The sequence below is a fragment of the Papaver somniferum genome, chromosome 9, assembly GCF_003573695.1.
Source record: "Papaver somniferum cultivar HN1 chromosome 9, ASM357369v1, whole genome shotgun sequence".
In the NCBI taxonomy this organism is placed as follows: domain Eukaryota; kingdom Viridiplantae; phylum Streptophyta; class Magnoliopsida; order Ranunculales; family Papaveraceae; genus Papaver; species Papaver somniferum.
In genome coordinates, this window is record NC_039366.1 from 162,588,966 (window position 1) to 162,609,943 (window position 20,978).

Consider the following 20,978-nt stretch of genomic DNA (forward strand, 5'->3'; position numbering starts at 1 on the left):
ATTTCTATATCAAAAATATCATTTTCTGATTTCATTACATAAAATTATAAATACACGTTTTTTTAAGTCTTAATCACTTTATTAAACCTGAAAATAAAACCCTAAAGAGCTTTATAAATTTATCTCAACCGTTGATTCTCCAATCCGATGGCTTTGATGTAGATTTTTAGCTCGTGCTTATCATCCCTATACTCTCTCTGTGTAAACAAGTTCACTTTAGTAGTCCTTTCTATCGCCTTCATATTTCTCTTCTAACTCGTACTGTAGTTGTCTCTCTTCCGCTTTCTGTAGTACTACTAGTAGTAGTTAGTAACTTAACAAGAACATCATACAGGGTTCATCCTTTTCCAAATTAACTGCTAAAAAAATGTTGAAATTCAATCAGAATAAACTTTAATGGAGAAAATAAAATCCGGGTTTTTAATTACAGAGTTAAAATAGGGCGTGTTTTAAGTTAAAGGGTTGATTTTTAGGGTTTGGGGAGGTGTTTTTTCTCTTCTTTTGTTGTGTAAAGATGTTATCAGAAATGGGAATGAGACAAGGTGGTGATGATTTAGGGATTTTATTACGAGAACAGAGGAGACAACAAGAATCAAATGATCGAGAAAGGGAACTTAATATATTTAGAAGTGGTTCTGCACCTCCAACAGTTGAAGGCTCGTTAAGTGCTGTTGGTGGTCTATTTGGTGGTGGTGGTGGCGGTGATATTTCAATGTCTGAAGAAGAACTATGTTCTGATCCAGCTTATCATTCATATTATTATTCTAATGTGAATCTAAACCCTAGACTACCGCCACCTTTGTTATCTAAAGAAGATTGGAGGTATGCTCAGAGATTACAGGGTGGTACTGGTGGTGGTGGTTCTATTGGTGATAGAAGAAAAGTGAATCGAACTACTGAAGATCAGAATAGAGTTACCTCATCTTTGTTTTCCACGCAGCCTGGCTTTAATTCGGATGTTGTGGTCGAAGAAAAGGATAATATTGAGTCCAGGAAACAGCAGGAGTGGGGTGGCGATGGATTGATTGGTTTATCTGGGTTTGGATTAGGTAACAGACAAAGGAGCTATGCTGAGATATTTCAGGTGGTTTTTCTTAGTTTCTTTGCTCTTTCATTTCTTACTGGTGCATATTATTATCTTTTGATTATGATGGGTTTAATGCATGATATGAAAAAGGTTCAATCTTATTTATGTTATTTGATTATGCTTAGTATGGCATGGAAAAGTTGAGCTTTTGAAAGAAATGACCACATTGATTCGTTCATTTTTGTCCTGGATATTTGTGATTTGGTTTGTTATTGCTGGAGTTTGTGATCTGTTTCTGATACCTCGTGATGTTAATTTTTTGAAGCTATATATAGCTATATACGTTTACCAGTAGCTTTGGAATGTTATTGATTTCTGCTATTATGTATGTTTTACACGTTGAGTATCGATGATTTTATAATGATGTTTCTTAGACACCTATCTGCTATATATGCAACATAATGCTCTTTCCACATATGACATACCACGGTTGCAGTTAACAGTATGGTGTTAAATATCTTGTTCCATAGGGGAACACAGCTACGTGTAGTTTCCTACTTTTGATTGTTAATAATGTGAATTTTAATAACAGTAAACTGGGACTGAGTCTCGCTTTTGTTCGCTTAGCTATGTGCTGCTACGTGGAATGAATCAATAAAAATTAAAAGGATAACACCAAGTAATGTCAGCACACTTGTCATAAATGGTAACAGTCCCTTTATTCCGCTAGTCGATTAATCTGGTTGATTTTGTTCTTGGAGTTTCGTAGACGACGTATCTTTCTTTTAGAGCTACACATTCTACTGCATACAAGTCTGTTTGCCTCTTTATCACTGCTGAGTAAATCTACTCCCAAGTAGGAATGAATTTATTGCTAACGTGAGGCTGAAAGGTTAGGGATTATGCAAGAGCTTCCAGATGAGGGAAGTGAGGAGGGGAATAATAGACCATTGGCATCAAGAGTTGAAGGAATCTTTTGGGCCTTTGGAAAAGATTAAAATTGAGAATTCGGAGATACTGTTCAGCAGTGATACCGAAGTTGCTAAATTCTAAAATCTATACCCACGGAAAAGCCCATGATAGTGAACCCTCTGAAACCTAAGCCTTTGTGTTCTCCCATATCTCTCCGTCCATCAAATTTTGCCTATTATGCTTCTTCGAGAATTCCACATTCCTGCATAGAATCTGTAACTTAGCTTTACGGGAAGTATGGTCATTTAAACCCAATTGGTCTTTAGTATCTCTGGGAAATCAAGAAAGATCACTCAACTAATGTGGAAATGGGTTCCACAGTGGAATATAAGGTTTATGTTGGGCGATCTTTGTTAAAGCTGTACATTAAGCTGTGAAAGCTTCGGCCATGCCATCAGTTTGTAGGTGGTCATAGATAAGTTTTCTATGGAGGCACTTTGCTCATGTGTAGGTTATCATTTCCAATTAATTTTTACTGACATATGCTGATCCTCCTGTGATATCCTATCATCGATGGTTTTGTTACATTAGAGACTAAAATCTGAATGAGATAAGTCCATTCAAGAAATTGAAAAAAAATGAAATTACAACAACTCTGAGTTGATAATTCACCTTTGCTAGGGTTACAAATTTCCGTACACTTGTATTATTTGATTTAAGGATGATACCACTGTGAAGGGATCGTTGCCACCAGAATGCATGTGGCACCACTTATGCATCTCTTAAGTTTCCTCTCAAGTGGATTTTTGGTTTGTCCTTTACGGCATATTAGCATTGAAGATAACCATATTAATAGACATCCTCCCTGCTCAACTTCGATTGGTCTTGCTGTGTTATAATATACTTCTGCTATTTTTGGAAGGCGTTTATCAATTTTTTTCTTCCGTTGAAATACAAGCATATGTTGTGCAGGATGATATGAGCCGAGCATCTCCTGTCTCTGCGCACCCTTCTCGTCCAGCTAGTCATAATGCATTCAATGATACCGGCGATCCGTTGGGTTCATCTGAAGCCCATCTTGCTCATCTGAATCAGGAGTTGGATTCTCTAAGGTCAAATGCTAGTGCTCAGGGTTTATCTGGAGTACAAAGTGTCACTCCAACTTCTCACACTTATTCATCTGCATTAGGTGCTTCATTATCAAGAAGCTCTACTCCTGATCCTCAACATATTGCTAGAGCACCTAGTCCTTTGCTTCAGCCTGTCGGTGGAGGGAGAGTTGTTGCTTCGGATAAGAGAAGTTTCAATAGTCCGAACTCATTTCATGGTGTCTCTTCGGGTATGAATGATCCTTCAGATCTGGTGTCCGCGCTATCAGGGATGAGCTTGTCAGCTAGTGGTGCTCGTGACGAAGAAAGTCACTTGCGCATGATTCAACAAGAAAATGAAGATCACCAGAACTTTTTTAACCTGCAGGGTGGTGCAAAGCACATGAATCAGCATTCATACCCAAAAAAATCTGACTTGAGGCATGTAGGGAGCAATGAGCAGAGTGAACTGCACAGGTCAGCTGTTTCTTCTCCTAACTCATACCTCAGAGGACCCTCTACACCCACCCGTAATAACGCTGGAGGCTCTCCATCTCGCTATCAGAATGCTGATAGTATGAATCCAGCATTGCCAAACTATAATTTAGGTAACTTTTCTCTAAATCCAGCAATGCCATCCATGATGGCTAACCAACTAGGTAGTGGCAATTTTCCTTCTTTGTTCGATAATGTTGCTGCAGCGTCTGCAATGGCAGCCGCTGGTATTGACTCTAGGACACTGGGAGGACCTAATTTAGTGGGGGCAGCAGAATTTCAGAACCTCAACAGAATGGGTAATCAAGCAGCAGGGAGTGGTCTTCAAATGCCTGGGGTGGATCCTTTGTATGTTCAGTACCTTAGAGCAGCTGAATACGCTGCTACCCTCAATGACCCGTCTATGGATAGAAACTATGTGGGTAACTCTTATGTGGATTTGCTTGGGCTTCAGAAAGCTTACCTTGGCGCACTTCTTTCACCTCAGAAATCCCAGTTTTCCTTGCCTTTCTTAGGTAAATCTGCCAGCCTAAATCATGGTTACTATGGCAATGCTGCATATGGTCTTGGCGTGTCGTATCCTGGGAGCCCTTTGTCAAGTCCTGTTCTTCCCAATTCTCCTGGTGGTCCTGGTAGTCCAATGAGACACAATGATCGAAGCATGCGTTTTCCTTCTGGAATTAGAAACTTAGCAGGCGGTATGATGGGGTCATGGCACTCAGAAGCTGGTGGTAACGCTGATGAGAGTTTTGCATCCACCCTACTGGAAGAATTTAAGAGCAACAAGACGAGATCTTTTGAACTTTCGGAAATTGCTGGTCACGTTGTTGAGTTCAGGTAAATACTGCAAATGCCTGTGCTTTCCTTTTTCAACTTAATTTGATACAAGCACTAAATTGTTCAATTGAACATTTCATGTAAGCAGTGCTGATCAGTATGGGAGCCGCTTCATTCAGCAAAAGCTAGAAACTGCTACCATGGAAGAGAAAGACATGGTTTTTGATGAGATCCTTCCCCAAGCTTTTTCATTGATGACTGATGTTTTTGGTAATTATGTCATCCAGAAGGTATGTACTTTTCTATGCGCCTAGTGAGTTGCAATATTTTGTATATCCTTGTAATATGAAATGTTACCGCAACTGACAGTTGTGACTTTCTACAGTTTTTTGAGCACGGGAGCCCATCTCAGAGAAGAGAACTAGCAAATCAGCTGACTGGGCATGTATTAACACTTAGTCTTCAAATGTATGGCTGTCGGGTGATCCAGAAGGTAAGTTATCTTCTCCTAACGATTGGGAAGCAGCAGAATGACCTAATTTCACTAAAAGTTATGTTAGGATTTTGTTCGCTCCCATAGTCTTTGAATCTTAAAACTCAGAAGCATCTTTTTCTTACCCTTCTATAGTCGACATTTCTATTGCTGTATTGTCAGCTTTGTTTCACACCGTGATTTGACAACCCATCACCAATTATACATAAGAATTTGATATTTCATCCTGCTATCTTTTTTTTACCCTTCTATAGTCGACGCTCTACCATAACTAGTTTCTGGGTTGTTCTAGACTCTCAATTCTCTGCTGAGCTGACTGGTCTTGACCTTAAAGGTTTATTGATTGGTGCAGGCGATAGAAGTTGTCGATTTGGACCAGCAGACACAAATGGTGGGGGAGCTTGATGGTCATGTCATGCGATGCGTACGTGATCAAAATGGAAACCATGTCATTCAGAAGTGTATTGAGTGCATCCCTCAAGATGCCATTCACTTTATTGTCTCAACCTTCTACGACCAAGTCGTGACGTTATCAACCCATCCATACGGTTGTCGTGTAATACAGGTAGTTATCTTTCTACTTAGGCATCAACTGAGTGTTGAAGATCAACGCACTATGTTATATGCTAAACGAGTTCTCCTTAAACACTGCAGAGGGTGCTAGAACACTGCGATGATGCGACAACCCAGCGTATTATGATGGATGAGATTATGAAGTCCATTTGCATGTTGGCACAAGACCAGTATGGAAATTATGTTGTTCAGGTTCGTCTTACTTTATAGGTTCGTCTTACTTTAGTTTTATTATTGCTGTGAATAACCATTATTTTCAAAGCTTGAACTGTAGTTACATGTACTTCTATAGTTACGCTGCTATCAAAAGATTCAAAACGACATAAAATCGTGAGAATATGGATGTTCCCGTGTTCATACGATGTTATGTTTGTTTGTTCTAATGTGGTTATCATAAGCTGTTTTGTATGCAGTCCTTGTGTTCATCCTGTATTCACGAATTTATTTTGCAATTTTATCTCATCCAGATGATGTTTTAAGGAAACAAGAAAGAGTATATTTGTAGCTGTGCTCGTTCATGTTTTTACAACTTCTCTGTGTCTGTAACAGCATGTGTTGGAGCATGGAAAGCCACATGAACGTTCTTCCATAATAACGAAATTAGCTGGGCAAATTGTTCAGATGAGCCAACAGAAGTTTGCTTCCAATGTTGTGGAGAAGTGCCTAGCTTTTGGTGGTCCTGTTGAACGCCAGATATTGGTGAATGAGATGCTTGGTACAACTGATGAAAACGAGCCTCTACAGGTTTGTCAATGCTGGAGTTTTTTGTTTTGGATAAATAACTCCCATGAGTGTTTATTAAATAAATCTAATGGCCTGCTTTTGCATTTTTTTTCTTCCAATCTACTCGTGAGAGCACAGGCAATGATGAAGGATCAGTTTGCAAACTATGTTGTACAAAAAGTACTCGAAACTGTTGATGATCATCAACGAGAACTGATTCTTGGGCGTATAAAGGTTCATTTGAACGCCCTGAAGAAGTACACTTATGGGAAGCATATAGTTGCACGTGTGGAGAAGCTGGTTGCAGCTGGAGGTACATTCTCTCTCTCTCCCTCCCTCCCTCTCTCTCTCTCTCTCACTCACACACACACACACACACACATACACACATATACACACACACACGCACACATGCCCGCGCACACACACATTTGTGATAAACTGTGGAGACAGATGTAGACCATGCCTTAGAATTACATTGTGCATAATCTGGAACCCAGGTAAAGTGGAAGGTGCTGAGATCACTAATTGCGGATTGTGCATGGTTTCCAAGCTTCATGACCTGTCTAAAATGTGATTTATTTCTTGGTAGTTAACACATAGTACTGCACTGACTTGTCATTGGTGTTGACCAGATTATATTTCTCTCGTTCTTTCAGTCATTGTTTTTTATCAAGTCATCCTCTGTGTTCTCACACTACCCCTGCCTGGTTTACTGTTCGAGGGTGTTAAGGGCATATATGTGTGTTGCCCACAGTAATTGTTCTTTGTGTTGGTTCTAAGCAGTGTTTTGCTTGCACTTGCAGAGAGGAGAATTGGTCTTCAGTCGGCATATGCGTCTTCAATGGCGTAGGAGGGAATGTTGTTGTACAGCTAACTGAGGCTTCTAGTATGAGCTCCCTTTCTCCCTTTCTCTCATCTCCCTTAGTATGAAGTTATCGCTCTCTATGTCTATCTATTAGGACAGGTAAGAGTCGATTTAGAAATAAAAGTTGTTGCTTGTACTGAGAAATTGTACATTGTGTAGTTTTGAGAAATATATATACCTAGAATCAGGCAAGCTGAGGTTCAGATGGTGGTTAGATACACCTGATGCCCCGTAGAGATAAAAATGAGTGATACAAGTTTTTAAGGGTGTAAAGAAAAAATGAGGTAGTGAAAAATGTGTTATAACCGTGACTGTACAAATATCACCGTTGGCGAGCATTTGGTGTTTTAGGTGAGAGGTCTAAACGTCTTTTTTGTTGTTGTTGTTGTTGAATCTTATGGTGGGATTTGTTTATTTCCCCTTAAGTGCATTCATCTGTATGTTTGTGGAACAAATCCTTTAACCTCAGTATATAGATGCTGGCATGGTTAGTTATCGTACTAGTTGTTATTAAATTGTGGTTAACTTGAATACCTGTTTTAATAAATTGGCTAGTTTTGTGGATTTTATTATTAGTTTCATTTTGGGTCTTGATTTGCTTTTAAATCCTCGATAAATGTCATTATGGTTGATTAAAAAACTTTTGGGCATATATTTCAGACCATCAGAAAAGATCTGATGTGAAGCTCCACGTATATGAAGTCGTACCTTACTCATGCATGACATTTTCGATTGGCTGTCGGATATCAGTATTTTTGACACCATTTATTTTTACCTACCAGTGTTTAACTCGATTTTCGACCATTTAGTTCTGTTTTCCTTTTTCTTTCATAGTGAACCCATTTTGTTTAGTACAAAGATTTGGGTGGTCCTTTAGCTGTACGCAACACTCACTCTGCACTCACTTTCCTCTGTATGCATGAAACAGTTTGTTTCTTTCTAGGAGTTCAAAGCTTTGTGCTTTTGTTGTCCGTCTCATGGCTTTCAAATTTAGACTATCCAGCTTTTGAAAACAGCTTTATGTGAAGTCTTCTATACATGTTCAGCTTTACCCCCTTTTAGTTTTCCTATATAACAAACTAATCACACGAAATAAATGTTTCCTCCACTTTCAGCTCACGATTTAAACTAATCTCACGACAGATGAAAATACTTTCACATCAGATTGAGGGTAGAATCTCCCATTTCCGCTGATGAGGACACCACGTTGAGTTGAGTTGAGTTGGTATAATCAAATTGGGTTAGGCTATTATGTATTTATTTAAGTGCGTAGGGCTATGGGGGCAGCAAAGACAGATAAATAGCAACAAAATTCTGCACACGTTCCTTTCTCCCTTCGGGGTCGCATATGGTAACTCACGGCAGCAACAGAAGCCGACATATCAACTAATACGTGTGATATCTCTTTATGGTGTAGCTACAGTAAGAGGTGTACCATTTCTGTATCGGGCTATTATTTGTCGAAGCTGCTCAATGTTATATTTACATAGCCAAAAGTTAACACTAATCCATCAAAAGTAAAGATAAAGATAAAGATGAAAAAAGTCTTCAGTTGCGCTGTATTTTCGAGAAGACAGATACCCGGCCCCGGTCAATGCGGATGACATGGTAGTATGGTACGAATATTGGAGCTTATTAAATTGGCCTATCTTTTACCAAAAGTGAAGAGAGTACTTGCCTTCAAATGTTTTAATAGGGTTTAGCTTTATTGTAACATATAACCAATTAGGTTAAATAAAATTCATTTGGATGTAATCGAGAATCCTTTGTGCGCCTTTAATTTTTTTGTCAGTTTAATATGCCAACTGTGTTACTTTTTCTGACGTCATTTCTTTTTACGTCAAGATTATAAGTTCAGATGTAACTATTGGATGCCAAAATAAGAGAATAAAAACTTCGTACGGAGTGCTGCAGGACATCCTCAAGGTGAGGTTGAGTTGAGAAGATTTGACAGGAATTGCTTAATTACATAGGAGTATCTTTTTAATACACCACATTCTTTCAAGGTATTATTGACTCTTTATAATTGATTTTTGTTAAAGGGAGAGCAAAAAGCGATCCGAGGAGAGCAAAAATCATTGTCAACTCATTAGCTCGGTCACTTTTTACAGCGAGTCAAGTTTTATTTTATTTCGGACAAGAAATACCTCTATCTCCTCGACCATCGAGCAAAAAACTCTTTTTATGATTATCAGACGTCCATCGTCGACCATGGCAGTTGAATCAATTGTAACAAAATACACATATTACCTTAATAAGTTCTCTGTATCATACGGTGAATTTTCCAGAGACAGGAGCAAACAACGCCCATGCAACAAACAGATTACGGATTCAATTGAGTTTCAATAATTCTTTTCTCTGCAAAATTGTATACACACAAAAATGAATCGGTATTGGGACTCGCATGGGTATTAAGATTCAGACCCACGCTTATATATTTCTCTACCAATCTTTATGGGCATCTCTCCGTAATCTCCCTAATCTCCCTCTCTCAGGTATCTCTCACTAATTTCTCACTAATGTCCCTCCTTGTAAATTTCCCTCTCTTAATCTTCCCGTCCTATTCTAGAGAACACAATCTAAGGGAAGGATTCTATATTAAACTGATGAAAAGAAGACGGCTTATATAGCCTTACATACGCAGAAAAATAGGAAATAACTAACCACGTTCAGTAGTGGTATCTAACAGATAACTAGTCAACAGAAGACTAAGCTACTTCCCTGAACTGTAGGGATTATTCTAAATACTACTAACAATAACCAAAAGACTCGATCTTAAAGACGGACTAACTCTACATTTCCTCCCTTCAACTGAAATATTAGAAATTCAGTTTACACCTGGAACAGTGCAAACTCCCAGCAGACTTCTGAGCTTCACAAACACATCCAGCTTCAAAGGCTTTGTCATGATGTCTGCAATTTGATCTTGAGTGTAACAGTGAACCATCTTTATAACTCCATCTTTAGTGAGGTCACGAAGAAAGTGGAACCTGACATCTATATGCTTACAACGACCATGTAATATCGGGTTCTTCGAAAGCGCAATGGTTGAGCTATTATCACATAGAATAGTTGTATGACCACCACTTTGCTTCTGACTCAAATAATCCAACACCCTTCTTAACCAGACTGCTTGGCAAGCGCATGATGCCGCAGCAACAAACTCTGCTTCAGTAGTCGACAAAGTGACAATTGGTTGTTTTTTCGACAACCAAGACACAACACCTGAACTCATCATGAATACATAACCTGATGTGCTCTTTCTGTCATCCAAATCACCGGCATAGTCGCTATCAGTATAACCTATCATCTACTCCTTTCTTCCCTTCCTGTAGAGAATACCAAAATTGGTTGTTCCTTTTAAGTATCGTAGTATCCTCTTAGCTGTGTTGTAGTGAAGTTCTGTGGGGCAATCCATGAATCTGCTAAGAAGACTTACTACATACATAATATCAGGTCGAGTAGCTGTTACATACATCAAACTTCCAATTATCTGCTTGTAGCGACAACTATCCACCTTTACTCCATCCCCGTCTTTTGTGAGTTTAAAGCCTGGTACAATGGGATTTTGAACTGGATTGCATGCACCCATACCAAATTTCTCTAATATCTCTTCTGTATATTTCCTTTGGCTTATAAAAATACCCTCTGACTTTTGCGCCACCTCTATACCAAGAAAATATCTCATTTTTCCCATGTCAGTCATGTCAAACTCTTGCATCATTGAGTTCTTAAACTCAACAAACATATTCTCATCATTTCCAATAAATATAAGGTCATCAACATAAAGACAAACAATTAAGATTTTACCTGCCTCTCCCACTTTGATGAACAAAGTGTGTTCATAAGGACAACACAGAAAACCTTCTTTAGTAAAGTATGACTCGATGCGACTATACCAAGCCCGTGGAGCTTGTTTTAGTCCATATAGAGCCTTCTTTAATTTGTATACTTTCTCTTCTTGACCTTTCTTCTTGTAGCCAAGAGGTTGCTCGACAAAAACTTCTTCACTGAGCTCGCCATGTAGAAAAGCGGACTTAACATCAAGCTGGAATATGTTCCATTGCTTCTGCGCTGCAAGAGAAACCACCAAACGAACTGTCTCCAATCGCACCACAGGTGCAAAGACTTCTGTATAATCCAGGCCATGTTCTTGAGTGTAACCCTTTGCTACTAAACGAGCTTTGAGCTTTTCTACTGCACCATGTTCATTAAGCTTTGTTTTGTAAACCCATTTAACACCCACTTTCTTTACTCCAACAGGTAATTTAGTGAGTTCCCAAGTATCATTCCTTCCAATAGCTTCAATTTCAGCATCCATTGCTTTCCTCCAATCTGCACTTTTCGCGACATCTTCAAAGTAAACTGGGTCCGAAGAAGCAAGCATCGCTAAATATGCTTCATCTTCATTCTCTTCTTCATATAAACCTTAACCACTTACATAGTCTCTCATCCACACAGGTTGCCTTCTTTCCCTACCTTGTTGAACTGGTGATGGAGGGATTTCATTTGAACCTGAAGAGCTGTCACTTGGGTCGTCTTCAACTCTGCCAACATCATGCTGAGTAACTTCTGCAACTGCCTCACCTACGTCAGATTCAACAACTGGTTCATCTTCATTGTCTTCCCATTCTAAATCAACTTGGATATCTTTCGCATATTCTTTATTCCATTCCCAACTGCTATTTTCTTCAAACACTACGTCTCGACTTACTAGTATCTTTTGAGAAATGGGTTCATATAGCCGGTATGCCTTTGATTCTTCACTAACCCCAAGAAGTACACACTTTATACTTTTATCATCCAGTTTGGTACGCTTACTGTCAGGAACATGAGCGTGTGCAATGCAACCAAATACTCTGAAGTGACTAACAGATGGCTTGGCTCCACTCCAAGCTTCTTCTGGGGTTTTGTTCTTTACAGCAAGAGTTGGACTCCTATTCAGTAAATGAATTGTCCAATTTACCGCTTCTGGCAAAAACGTTTTGGGAATTTTCTTCTCGACAAGCAAGCTTCGAACCATATTCATAATAGTACGATTCTTCCTCTCCGCAACTCCATTTTGCTGTGGAGTATACGCTGCAGTCAGCTCTTTGTATACCATTTTCGCTGCAAAAATCATTAAATTTGTGTAAGGTGAACTCCCCTCCACGGTCAGTACGGAGAACTTTTATGAACAATCCTTGCTCTTTTTCAACACGACTCTTAAATAACTTAAAAGTATCAAAGGCTTCAGACTTTTGCACAAGAAAGTATATCCATGTCTTTCGACTAAAATCATCGATAAAAGTGATAATGTACCTCTTTCCGCTGTTAGATATAGGATTCATAGGACCGCAAATGTCAGCGTGAACGAGTTGAAGAACTTGGGTAGCTCTCCAAGTGGTTTCTCTTGGAAATGGAAGTCTGTGTTGCTTATCCAACAAACATACTTCACATACCTTCGACATAGCTCCAAGTTGAGGTAATCCGTGCACCAGCCCCTTCTGTTGAAGAGTTTTCAGTCCCTTATTACTCAAATGCCCATACCAACGATGCCATAGCTGAGTTGAATCTTCGGTAAGAGAAAAACACACCTGCTCCTTCGTTTTTATTTTCTGAAATGAGACCCCTTTCAGGATGGTATATCTTGCACTTTGCTCTGTGTATTTCGAACTTTAGACCCTTTTCAGCTAGTTGTCCAATGCTCAACAAATTATTTTTCAAGTCAGGAACATAAAATACCCCTGTTATGATTTGTGTTATTCCATTCACCGTCATCACGACATTTCCTTTTCCCATCACGTTCATCCTTGAGTTATCACCCAACTTTACCGTCTCTCTGAAACTCCCATCCAGGTTTGCGAACATCTCTTTCTTGCCACACATGTGATTGCTGCAACCCGAGTCAAGAAACCAGATACACATCTCTTCTTTCACTGTATTTTCTTCATCAACATACGACATCAAGAGCATTTCATCTCCTGTTTCAACATAATTTGTTTTTTCTTCACCTTTATTAGGACACTCATACTGAAAATGTCCAAGCTCATGACAACCATAACATTCAAAATCAGACTTATCAAAGTTATGCCTGCCCCGTCCTCTACCTCTACCTCGACCTCGGAAGCTACCACGTCCCCTTCCTCTCGAAGACTCTCCATATGTGACCTTCAAAGCTTGTTCCTCCTCAATGTGAGCATTCATGCGTTGCTCATGCACCAACAAACTACTATGTAGCTCATCAATTGAAAGTTTACTAAGATCTTTCGACTCCTCAATCGAGCATACAACATAGTCATAATTTTGAGTCATTGATCTTAATATTTTTTTCAATAACATCTTCATCAGTAATCTTTCCTTTGTGTTGTCTCATCTTGTTGGCAATAGTTAAGGTTCGCGAAAAATACCCATTTATAGACTCACCTGCTTTCATTTGAAGAACCTCAAAGTCCCTCTTCAGAGCTTGTAGTTGGGCACTGTTGGAAATAATAATTTGTAATATAGAGTTGTCTAGATTAGTTTAGAGAGTGTAGAGAACTCTACACAGTCAACAGTTAAAGTTGTAAAGGGTTAGCTTGTCCGTACAAATATATCTAGAAATGTCGAGAGTCAGTACACTAGAAAAGTCTAGTGCTAGTCAAAGTCAGTAGCTTAATGTGAAAGAAATGTAAAGAGTCTTCTAGGTCTTCTAGAGATAGTTAGAGAATGTTCTGGACCTTATTTTGAGGTCGGTCTTGTGTAAGCTTATAAATATGCATTCATAGTATCATTTGTAAGTAGTAATGAAGCAAGTGAATAATAAGAAGATAGTTTTGAGAGGTTAAGTGTTAGTCTTGTTTCTTAGGAGCTCTGTACGAGCAATACAACCATGCTCGTATATCTCCTAAATTTGTTCCAAAATTCCAACATGGTATCAGAGCGGAGGTTCGATCCATATGGGATGTGTAAGCTGCGCGAATCAAAATGTTTGTGGAGTTTAAAGCAAATGCGAAAGTGAAGTGAAGAAAGCGAAGGTATGATTCTCAACTATATCTAAAAGTTTGAGTTTGGATTGTTTGTTTTAGATCCCCATATGTATCACCCATTTCTACGTAAAAAGAGAATTAACAAGAAGTTTAAAAAAAGAAGATGTTGCTCGTGAGATATAGTAGTTTCAGTACCGTTGAAGATGTAAAAAATGTCTCCATGAAAGAAAAATAGAAAGAGAAAAGAGAAATTGTAGGGAGTGCATGTGGAAAAGAGTGCACTTTCGGACATGGCATGGGAAAAGCCATGTCACGAGATTCTACTCCTCTACTCGTGGCGGAAGTAGCCGAGTGAAGTCTAAAGGAAGGCCGCGTAAAGGCCGGGCCGAGTGAAGGCCGAGACGGTGGGAACGCACCCACTGAGAGGCTAGCAGAATGTGAGCTAGCTAGAAGAAAAGAGGATGGAAGGAGAGAGCTATGGAGACACTAAGAGAAGAGACGTAATGTCGACATAAGGAAATGTCAGGCATGAAGAAGCCACACCACGAGCGAAGAAAGCTAATGGCGAAGCAGGCATTGGGAGCAAAGAAAGCCAAGGACAAAGAGATTATGTGAAGATCGAAACCGAAATGGAGATTACACATTAGGAGGGGATGTTGGAAATAATAATTTGTAATATAGAGTTGTCTAGATTAGTTTAGAGAGTGTAGAGAACTCTACACAGTCAACAGTTAAAGTTGTAAAGGGTTAGCTTGTCCGTACAAATATATCTAGAAATGTCGAGAGTCAGTACACTAGAAAAGTCGAGTGCTAGTCAAAGTCAGTAGCTTAATGTGAAAGAAATGTAAAGAGTCTTCTAGGTCTTCTAGAGATAATTAGAGAATGTTCTGGACCTTATTTTGAGGTCGGTCTTGTGTAAGCCTATAAATATGCATTCATAGTATCATTTGTAAGTAGTAACGAAGCAAGAAGTTAGTAATAAGATTAAGAGTTCTTTGAGAGGTTAAGTGTTAGTCTTGCTTTTTAGGAGCTCTGTACGAGCAATACAACCATGCTCGTATATCTCCTAAATTTGTTCCAAAATTCCAACAGGCACGTTGTACTCGATCAGTTCCTTGATACTTCTGCTTCATTGAATCCCAAATGCTTTTGGCCGATCCGGTATCCAGAATAGTTTGCAAGACAGTCCGATCAATAGCCTGAAACAGATAATTTTTCGCCTTCAAATCTTTCAACTTTGCATCATTAATCTCCTTCTGCTGAGCATCTGTAGGTTTAACTCCTTCTGCAACAGTTGGTATCCCTTTTTCAACTAGATCCCAATACTCTTTTGATCGAAGAAAATTCTCCATCAACATCGACCAGTGGTCATAATACCCATCAAATTTTGGAATTGATGGTTGCACAAAATTGCTCTCTGTCGCCATCTTCTTAATTTCTCACTCAAAAGAAAAGCTGCTGCTTCTCACACAAAGAAATTCACTAACACACTGAACAAATCCTTTCACTAAAAGCTGCTGCTTCTCACTAATTGGCTCTAGCTGGCTCTGATGCCAAATCTAGAGAACACAATGTAAGGGAAGGATTCTATATTAAACTGATGAAAAGAAGATGGCTTATATAGCCTTACATACGCAGAGAAATAGGAAATAACTAACCACGTTCAGTAGTGGTATCTAACAGATAACTAGTCAACAGAAGACTAAGCTACTTCCCTGAACTGTAGGGATTATTCTAAATACTACTAACAATAACCAAAAGACTCGATCTTAAAGACGGACTAACTCAACACCTATTAGGGCATTAATTAAGCTCTAATTTGCAGCGGCGGACGTGTGTAAAGTTAATCAAACTAGGTTAAACTTCAGTAATTAGACTCTCATATCGAATTAAAGCTTGCTTTTACCATTGTTACTTGAGTCTTCAGTTGTGTTTTGTTGGTTCTACTACAGTTTATGAGACATTATGTATTGGAGTGATTAGGTAGCCAAGGTTTCCTACTTTAGTTTTTTTGTTTTCTTTCCTGTATTAGTTTGTTATATTTGTCATTGTTTGTTGTACAAGTTTTTCTTGTCTTTGTATCCAAGTCACGGTCGATAACAATGTATGTATAAATAAAGCTTCTTTCGTTTGGTTTTCTCTAAGTTGAGAAACCTACCTAAATCTAAGTTCTGTCTTGGTATCAGAGAGGCCGATTTCACGGACATGTTCTCCTTTTTGATTTTCTTCTTATCCTTCTGTTTTTTCTTCTAAACTCTTCTAAACTCTTCTTCTCTTTTCTCTCATCATGTCTACAGAATCATCCGCAACTTCTTTCTCTTCTACATCTTCTACTATGAGCTCTACCAGCACCATGGCTACTTCAACTTCAACTACTTTTGATGTTCCTTTTGAACGGCTTCATAATGCTATTACGGAGAAGCTTGCGGGTAACAACTTTTTGCTATGGAAGGCTCAGTTTACACTTTATTTACAAGGTTATGATTTGGAAAAGTTTATTGATGGTTCCCATGCCTGTCCATCGGCTGTTATCAATGAAGCTCCCAATCCGTTGTTTTTGTCATGGCGACGCACAGATAAACTACTTCTTGGATGGATTATGTCTTCTTTAACTTCCCCAATTTTGGCGAAGGTTAAGACGTGTGCAACCTCTCACTCCATCTGGACCAAATTGGATGGTTTTTTCGCCTCTAAAACTGATGCTCATCTAATTCATCTAAAAGAATCTCTTTCATCTGTTACCAAGGGCAATCAAACTATGGCTGAATATATACAGTATGTTAAAAACATTGTCGACTCGCTTGCAGCAAGTGGAGTTGATATTTCTGACAAGGAATTTCGACATTATATAATCAAGGGTCTTGACTCCGCGTACGAGTCGATTGTTGGTTCGTTAATTACTACTATGGGGGTTATTACTACCGATGAGTTTGAATCGATGCTGCTTTCGTATGATCTCCGTCTTGAGGCGCAGAACAGGAAACTTTCGTCTCCATTTCAAGCAAATATTGTCAAAACTGATCGTGGTTATGATGGTCCTCTTACTAGGGATGGGAATCCTGCTATTATTTGTCAAATTTGTGAAAAACCATATCATGGTGCTAGAGAATGCAACCATCGATGTGATATGGCAGCTTACCCTTCTAGGCGTAAACCAACCAAAGGTTACAACAAAAAAGGCCCAAAACATGCATCAAACACTTCCAACTCTCCAGCTCCCGCCGCGTATACTACTACAAATTCACAAAGATCTCTCTATACTTATGATTGGCTTCCGGACAGTGGTGCAATCATATGACCAATGATCTTAACAACTTGCAAACCCATTATGAGTACAACGGACCAGATCAAGTTCGCACAGCTGGGGGTTCTAATCTACCAATTCTTAAAACTGGTAATGGTATTCTTCCTACTCCGAAACGTAAGTTTCTTCTTCCCAACGTCCTTCATGTCCCACACCTTTCCCATAACTTGTTATCCGTCTCTAAATTTTGTCGTGATAATAATGTTTTCCTTGAATTTTATGATGCATTTTGTCTTGTGAAGGATCGTCGTATGGGGGAGATAGTACTTCGGGGAACGCTTACTAAGGATGGCCTTTATACCCTTGTTCCAGTCTCGTCAATTTCTGCTTTTGTTGGCGAACATGCTACTTTACAAACCTGGCATTCTCGTTTAGGGCATCCAATGCTCAAAACTGTCAAAGCCGTTGTTTCTAAACACGATTTACCAGTATCTACTTTATATTTCCCTATGTGTCAGTCTTGCTTAGCTAATAAAAGTCATAAACTCAGTTTTGAATCTAGTTCTACCGTATATGACAATCCCTTAGATCTTATTGTATCGGATGTTTGGGGTCCAGCTCCACTTCTATCTAGTGAAGGTTTTCGGTATTATATCATTTTTGTTGATGCTTTCAGCCGATTCACATGGATTTATCCTATGCATCTCAAATCAGATGTTGTTTCTATTTTTGAAATCTTTTATAAGCATGTCCAATCCCTTTTCAGTAGAAAAATTAAAAAATTTCAATCTGATAACGGCACAGAATATAAAAAGTTTACTAAAGTTCTTCAACAAAATGGTACCCAACATCGATTTACTTGCCCCCATACATCTGTTCAGAACGGTCTTGCTGAAAGACGACACCGTCATATTGTCGAAACTGGTTTAACAATTCTTTCGATGGCTTCTATTCCCCCTAGCTTTTGGTATGACGCTTTCTCTACTTCCACTTTTCTCATGAACCGCATTCCTTCGACTCCTAGTGGTACTAAATCCCCTTATGAGTTGTTATTTAACAAGGTTCCAGATTTTTTATCTCTTCAAACCTTTGGTTGTTTATGTTTTCCTCACCTCAGGGATTATCGGTCTAATAAACTCGAGTCTCGGTCGTCTCCATGTGTTTTTCTTGGGTATTCTGCGGTTCGTAAGGGCTATAAATGTTTTCACATTCCATCTGGTAGAGTTTACTGGTCGCGTCACGTCGTTTTTGATGAGTTCGTCTTCCCTTTTGCAGCTAACCCATCAGTACAATCTCCGCCGGCTCCAACACAGGTAATTTCTTATCCTTCTTTTATTCCAGTATCTTCTATATCTTCTCCATCTCCTACTTCCGCTGTTTCGTCTACTCCCAATCATGTTACTACTTCTGCCCAAAGGTCATCGTTATTACTGCCATCTACTACTGCATGCGACACTACGTGTTCTCTTCCCAACAACACGGTTATATCTAGTCATATTTCTATAGTTTCTTGCCCTGATAGAACGACTCACATGGAGCCTCTTCAGTCTGTCAGTAATGTTTCTGCTGACCATCTCCCAACTGCCGTGCCCAATCAGGTTGATATCTTGAGTTCACCTGCTACAGAAGTTGATTGTACACATTCTTCCAGTAATCGATCTCTACCAAATCCACTTATTTCTCTTATACCCACAGTTCCAACAACACCGAGGAGTAAACTGCCAACAGTTCCAAATCCTGATCCTTCTAGTGTTTCTTTTCATAACCCGGTCACTCATAATGATCATCCTATGGTCACTAGAGGAAAGGATGGTATCATCCAAAAGAAGGTATTATTGGCATCTAAACATGCAAATCTCACTGATTCTTTGTTTGAGCCTACTTGTTATTCACAGGAAAAGCGCATTCCTATCTGGTGCAAGGCTATGGATGACCAGTATCATGCTCTCAGACAAAATGGTACTTGGTCATATGTTCGTAAGGTTCCTGGTATGAACTTGGTGGGTTGTAAGTGGGTATTTCGTATAAAACGACATGCTGACGGAACTATCGAGTGCCATAAAGCATGTCTCGTAGCTAAGGGATATAATCAACAAGAAGACATCGACTACGGAGAAACATTTAGTCCCGTTATTAAGCCATGTACCATACGAGTTGTTTTAATATTGGCGCTTACATATTCTTGGCCTATTCGACAACTTGATATTCAGAATGCTTTTCTAAACGGTGTTCTTACCGAAGAAGTTTATATGAAGCAGCCCCCGGGTATACTGATCCTCAATATCCTGATATGTGTGTCGTCTGCATAAATCCTTATACGGCCTAAAACAAGCACCCAGGGCATGGTATACTCGACTAAGTGTTTTTCTTCAAAAACTTGTTTTTGTTATTTCGCTGGCAGACTCCTCCTTATTCATGCGTAGATCTTCTGATGGTATTATTTACCTACTTGTTTATGTTGATGATATCATTTTGACAGGATCTACTCTAGCTTGTTTGCAATCTTTAATTGATATTCTTCACAAAGAGTTTGCTCTTAAAGATCTCGGTAATCTCTCGTTTTTTCTTGGAATTGAAGTTACGCGTACTTCTAATGGTTTGTTCCTATCTCAACGACGATATGTTGAAGATTTATTAGAACGTGCTAAAATGAATGGTGCCAAGCCTGTGAGCACTCCGTTAAGTACTTCTACTGATATACATCCTACAGGTGGAACTCCTTTGTCTAATCCAACAATTTACCGAAGCCTTGTCGGTGGTTTACAATATGTATTGCTTACTCGCCCGGAGCTTACTTTTGCTGTTAAAAAAGTGTGTCAGTTCATGCAAAATCCTACCGACAAGCATTTACTTCTCATCAAACGGATTTTACGTTATTTACAAGGTACATCTACCTTTGGTATTACTCTTCGGAATTCTCCTTCACTGAAACTAAATTTTCAAGCATATACGGATGCTGATTGGGCTGGGAATCCAACTGATAGACGTTCGACAAGTGGTTACTGTGTTTTCCTAGGATCTAATCTTATTTCTTGGAGTGCTCAGAAGCACAATACCGTATCAAAATCTAGTACCGAAGCTGAGTATAGAGGTCTTGCTATTGCCACTGCGGAGCTTATGTGGGTTGAATCTTTGTTGAAAGAACTTCGTGCTCCGGTGCTTACACCACCTGTTATATGGTGTGATAACCTTGGTGCCACATACCTTACTATGAATCCTATTTTTCACGGCCGGACTAAACACATCGAAATTGATTATCACTTTGTACGTGAAAGAGTTCAACGTGGACATCTAATTGTTCGTTTTGTGTGCTCCAACGATCAAATTGCTGACATTTTCACCAAATTCCTTCCCAAACAACATTTTTCTTACCTTCGCTCTAAGCTTCATGTCACTGATCATCCGCTTAAATCGAGGGGGAGTATTGGAGTGATTACGTAGCCAAGGTTTCCTACTTTAGTTTTTTTGTTTTCTTTCCTGTATTAGTTTGTTATATTTGTCATTGTTTGTTGTACAAGTTTTTCTTGTCTTTGTATCCAAGTCATGGTCGATAACAATGTATGTATAAATAAAGCTTCTTTCATTTGGTTTTCTCTAAGTTGAGAAACCTACCTAAATCTAAGTTCTGTCTTTATGGCTCTTGGGGCGACCCTGGTAACAAAGAAGGAATCCTACAAACTTGAGATCCAACACCATGATAAAATACTGGTGGTAGAGAAAGTAGCGAAGGTACAAAGATGATGGAGATGGATCTAGTTGTGATCGTGAATGAGTTTGGTTGGTTAGCGTGCCAAGAGAGTGTGTTCAAATAAGGGTATTCTAGTCCTTGTC

General features: G+C 39.1%; 1 protein-coding gene across 2 annotated transcripts; it reads left to right on the forward strand.

Annotated features, from left to right (window-relative positions):
• Nucleotides 1-209: 209 nt before the first annotated feature.
• On the forward strand, nucleotides 210-7,524 carry LOC113313312 (pumilio homolog 1-like). Of its 2 annotated transcripts, XM_026562069.1 has the most exons (10): nucleotides 211-1,084; nucleotides 2,912-3,635; nucleotides 3,744-4,359; nucleotides 4,448-4,589; nucleotides 4,685-4,792; nucleotides 5,145-5,357; nucleotides 5,447-5,557; nucleotides 5,915-6,109; nucleotides 6,227-6,401; nucleotides 6,895-7,524. In XM_026562069.1, the coding sequence occupies exons 1-10, from the start codon at nucleotides 515-517 to the stop codon at nucleotides 6,939-6,941; spliced, it is 2,901 nt and encodes a 966-aa protein (XP_026417854.1). In that variant the 5' UTR covers nucleotides 211-514; the 3' UTR covers nucleotides 6,942-7,524. The 2 variants fall into 2 exon arrangements, with proteins under 2 accessions (XP_026417853.1, XP_026417854.1); XM_026562068.1 differs by having other exon boundaries at nucleotides 210-1,084; nucleotides 2,912-4,359.
• Nucleotides 7,525-20,978: the final 13,454 nt, after the last annotated feature.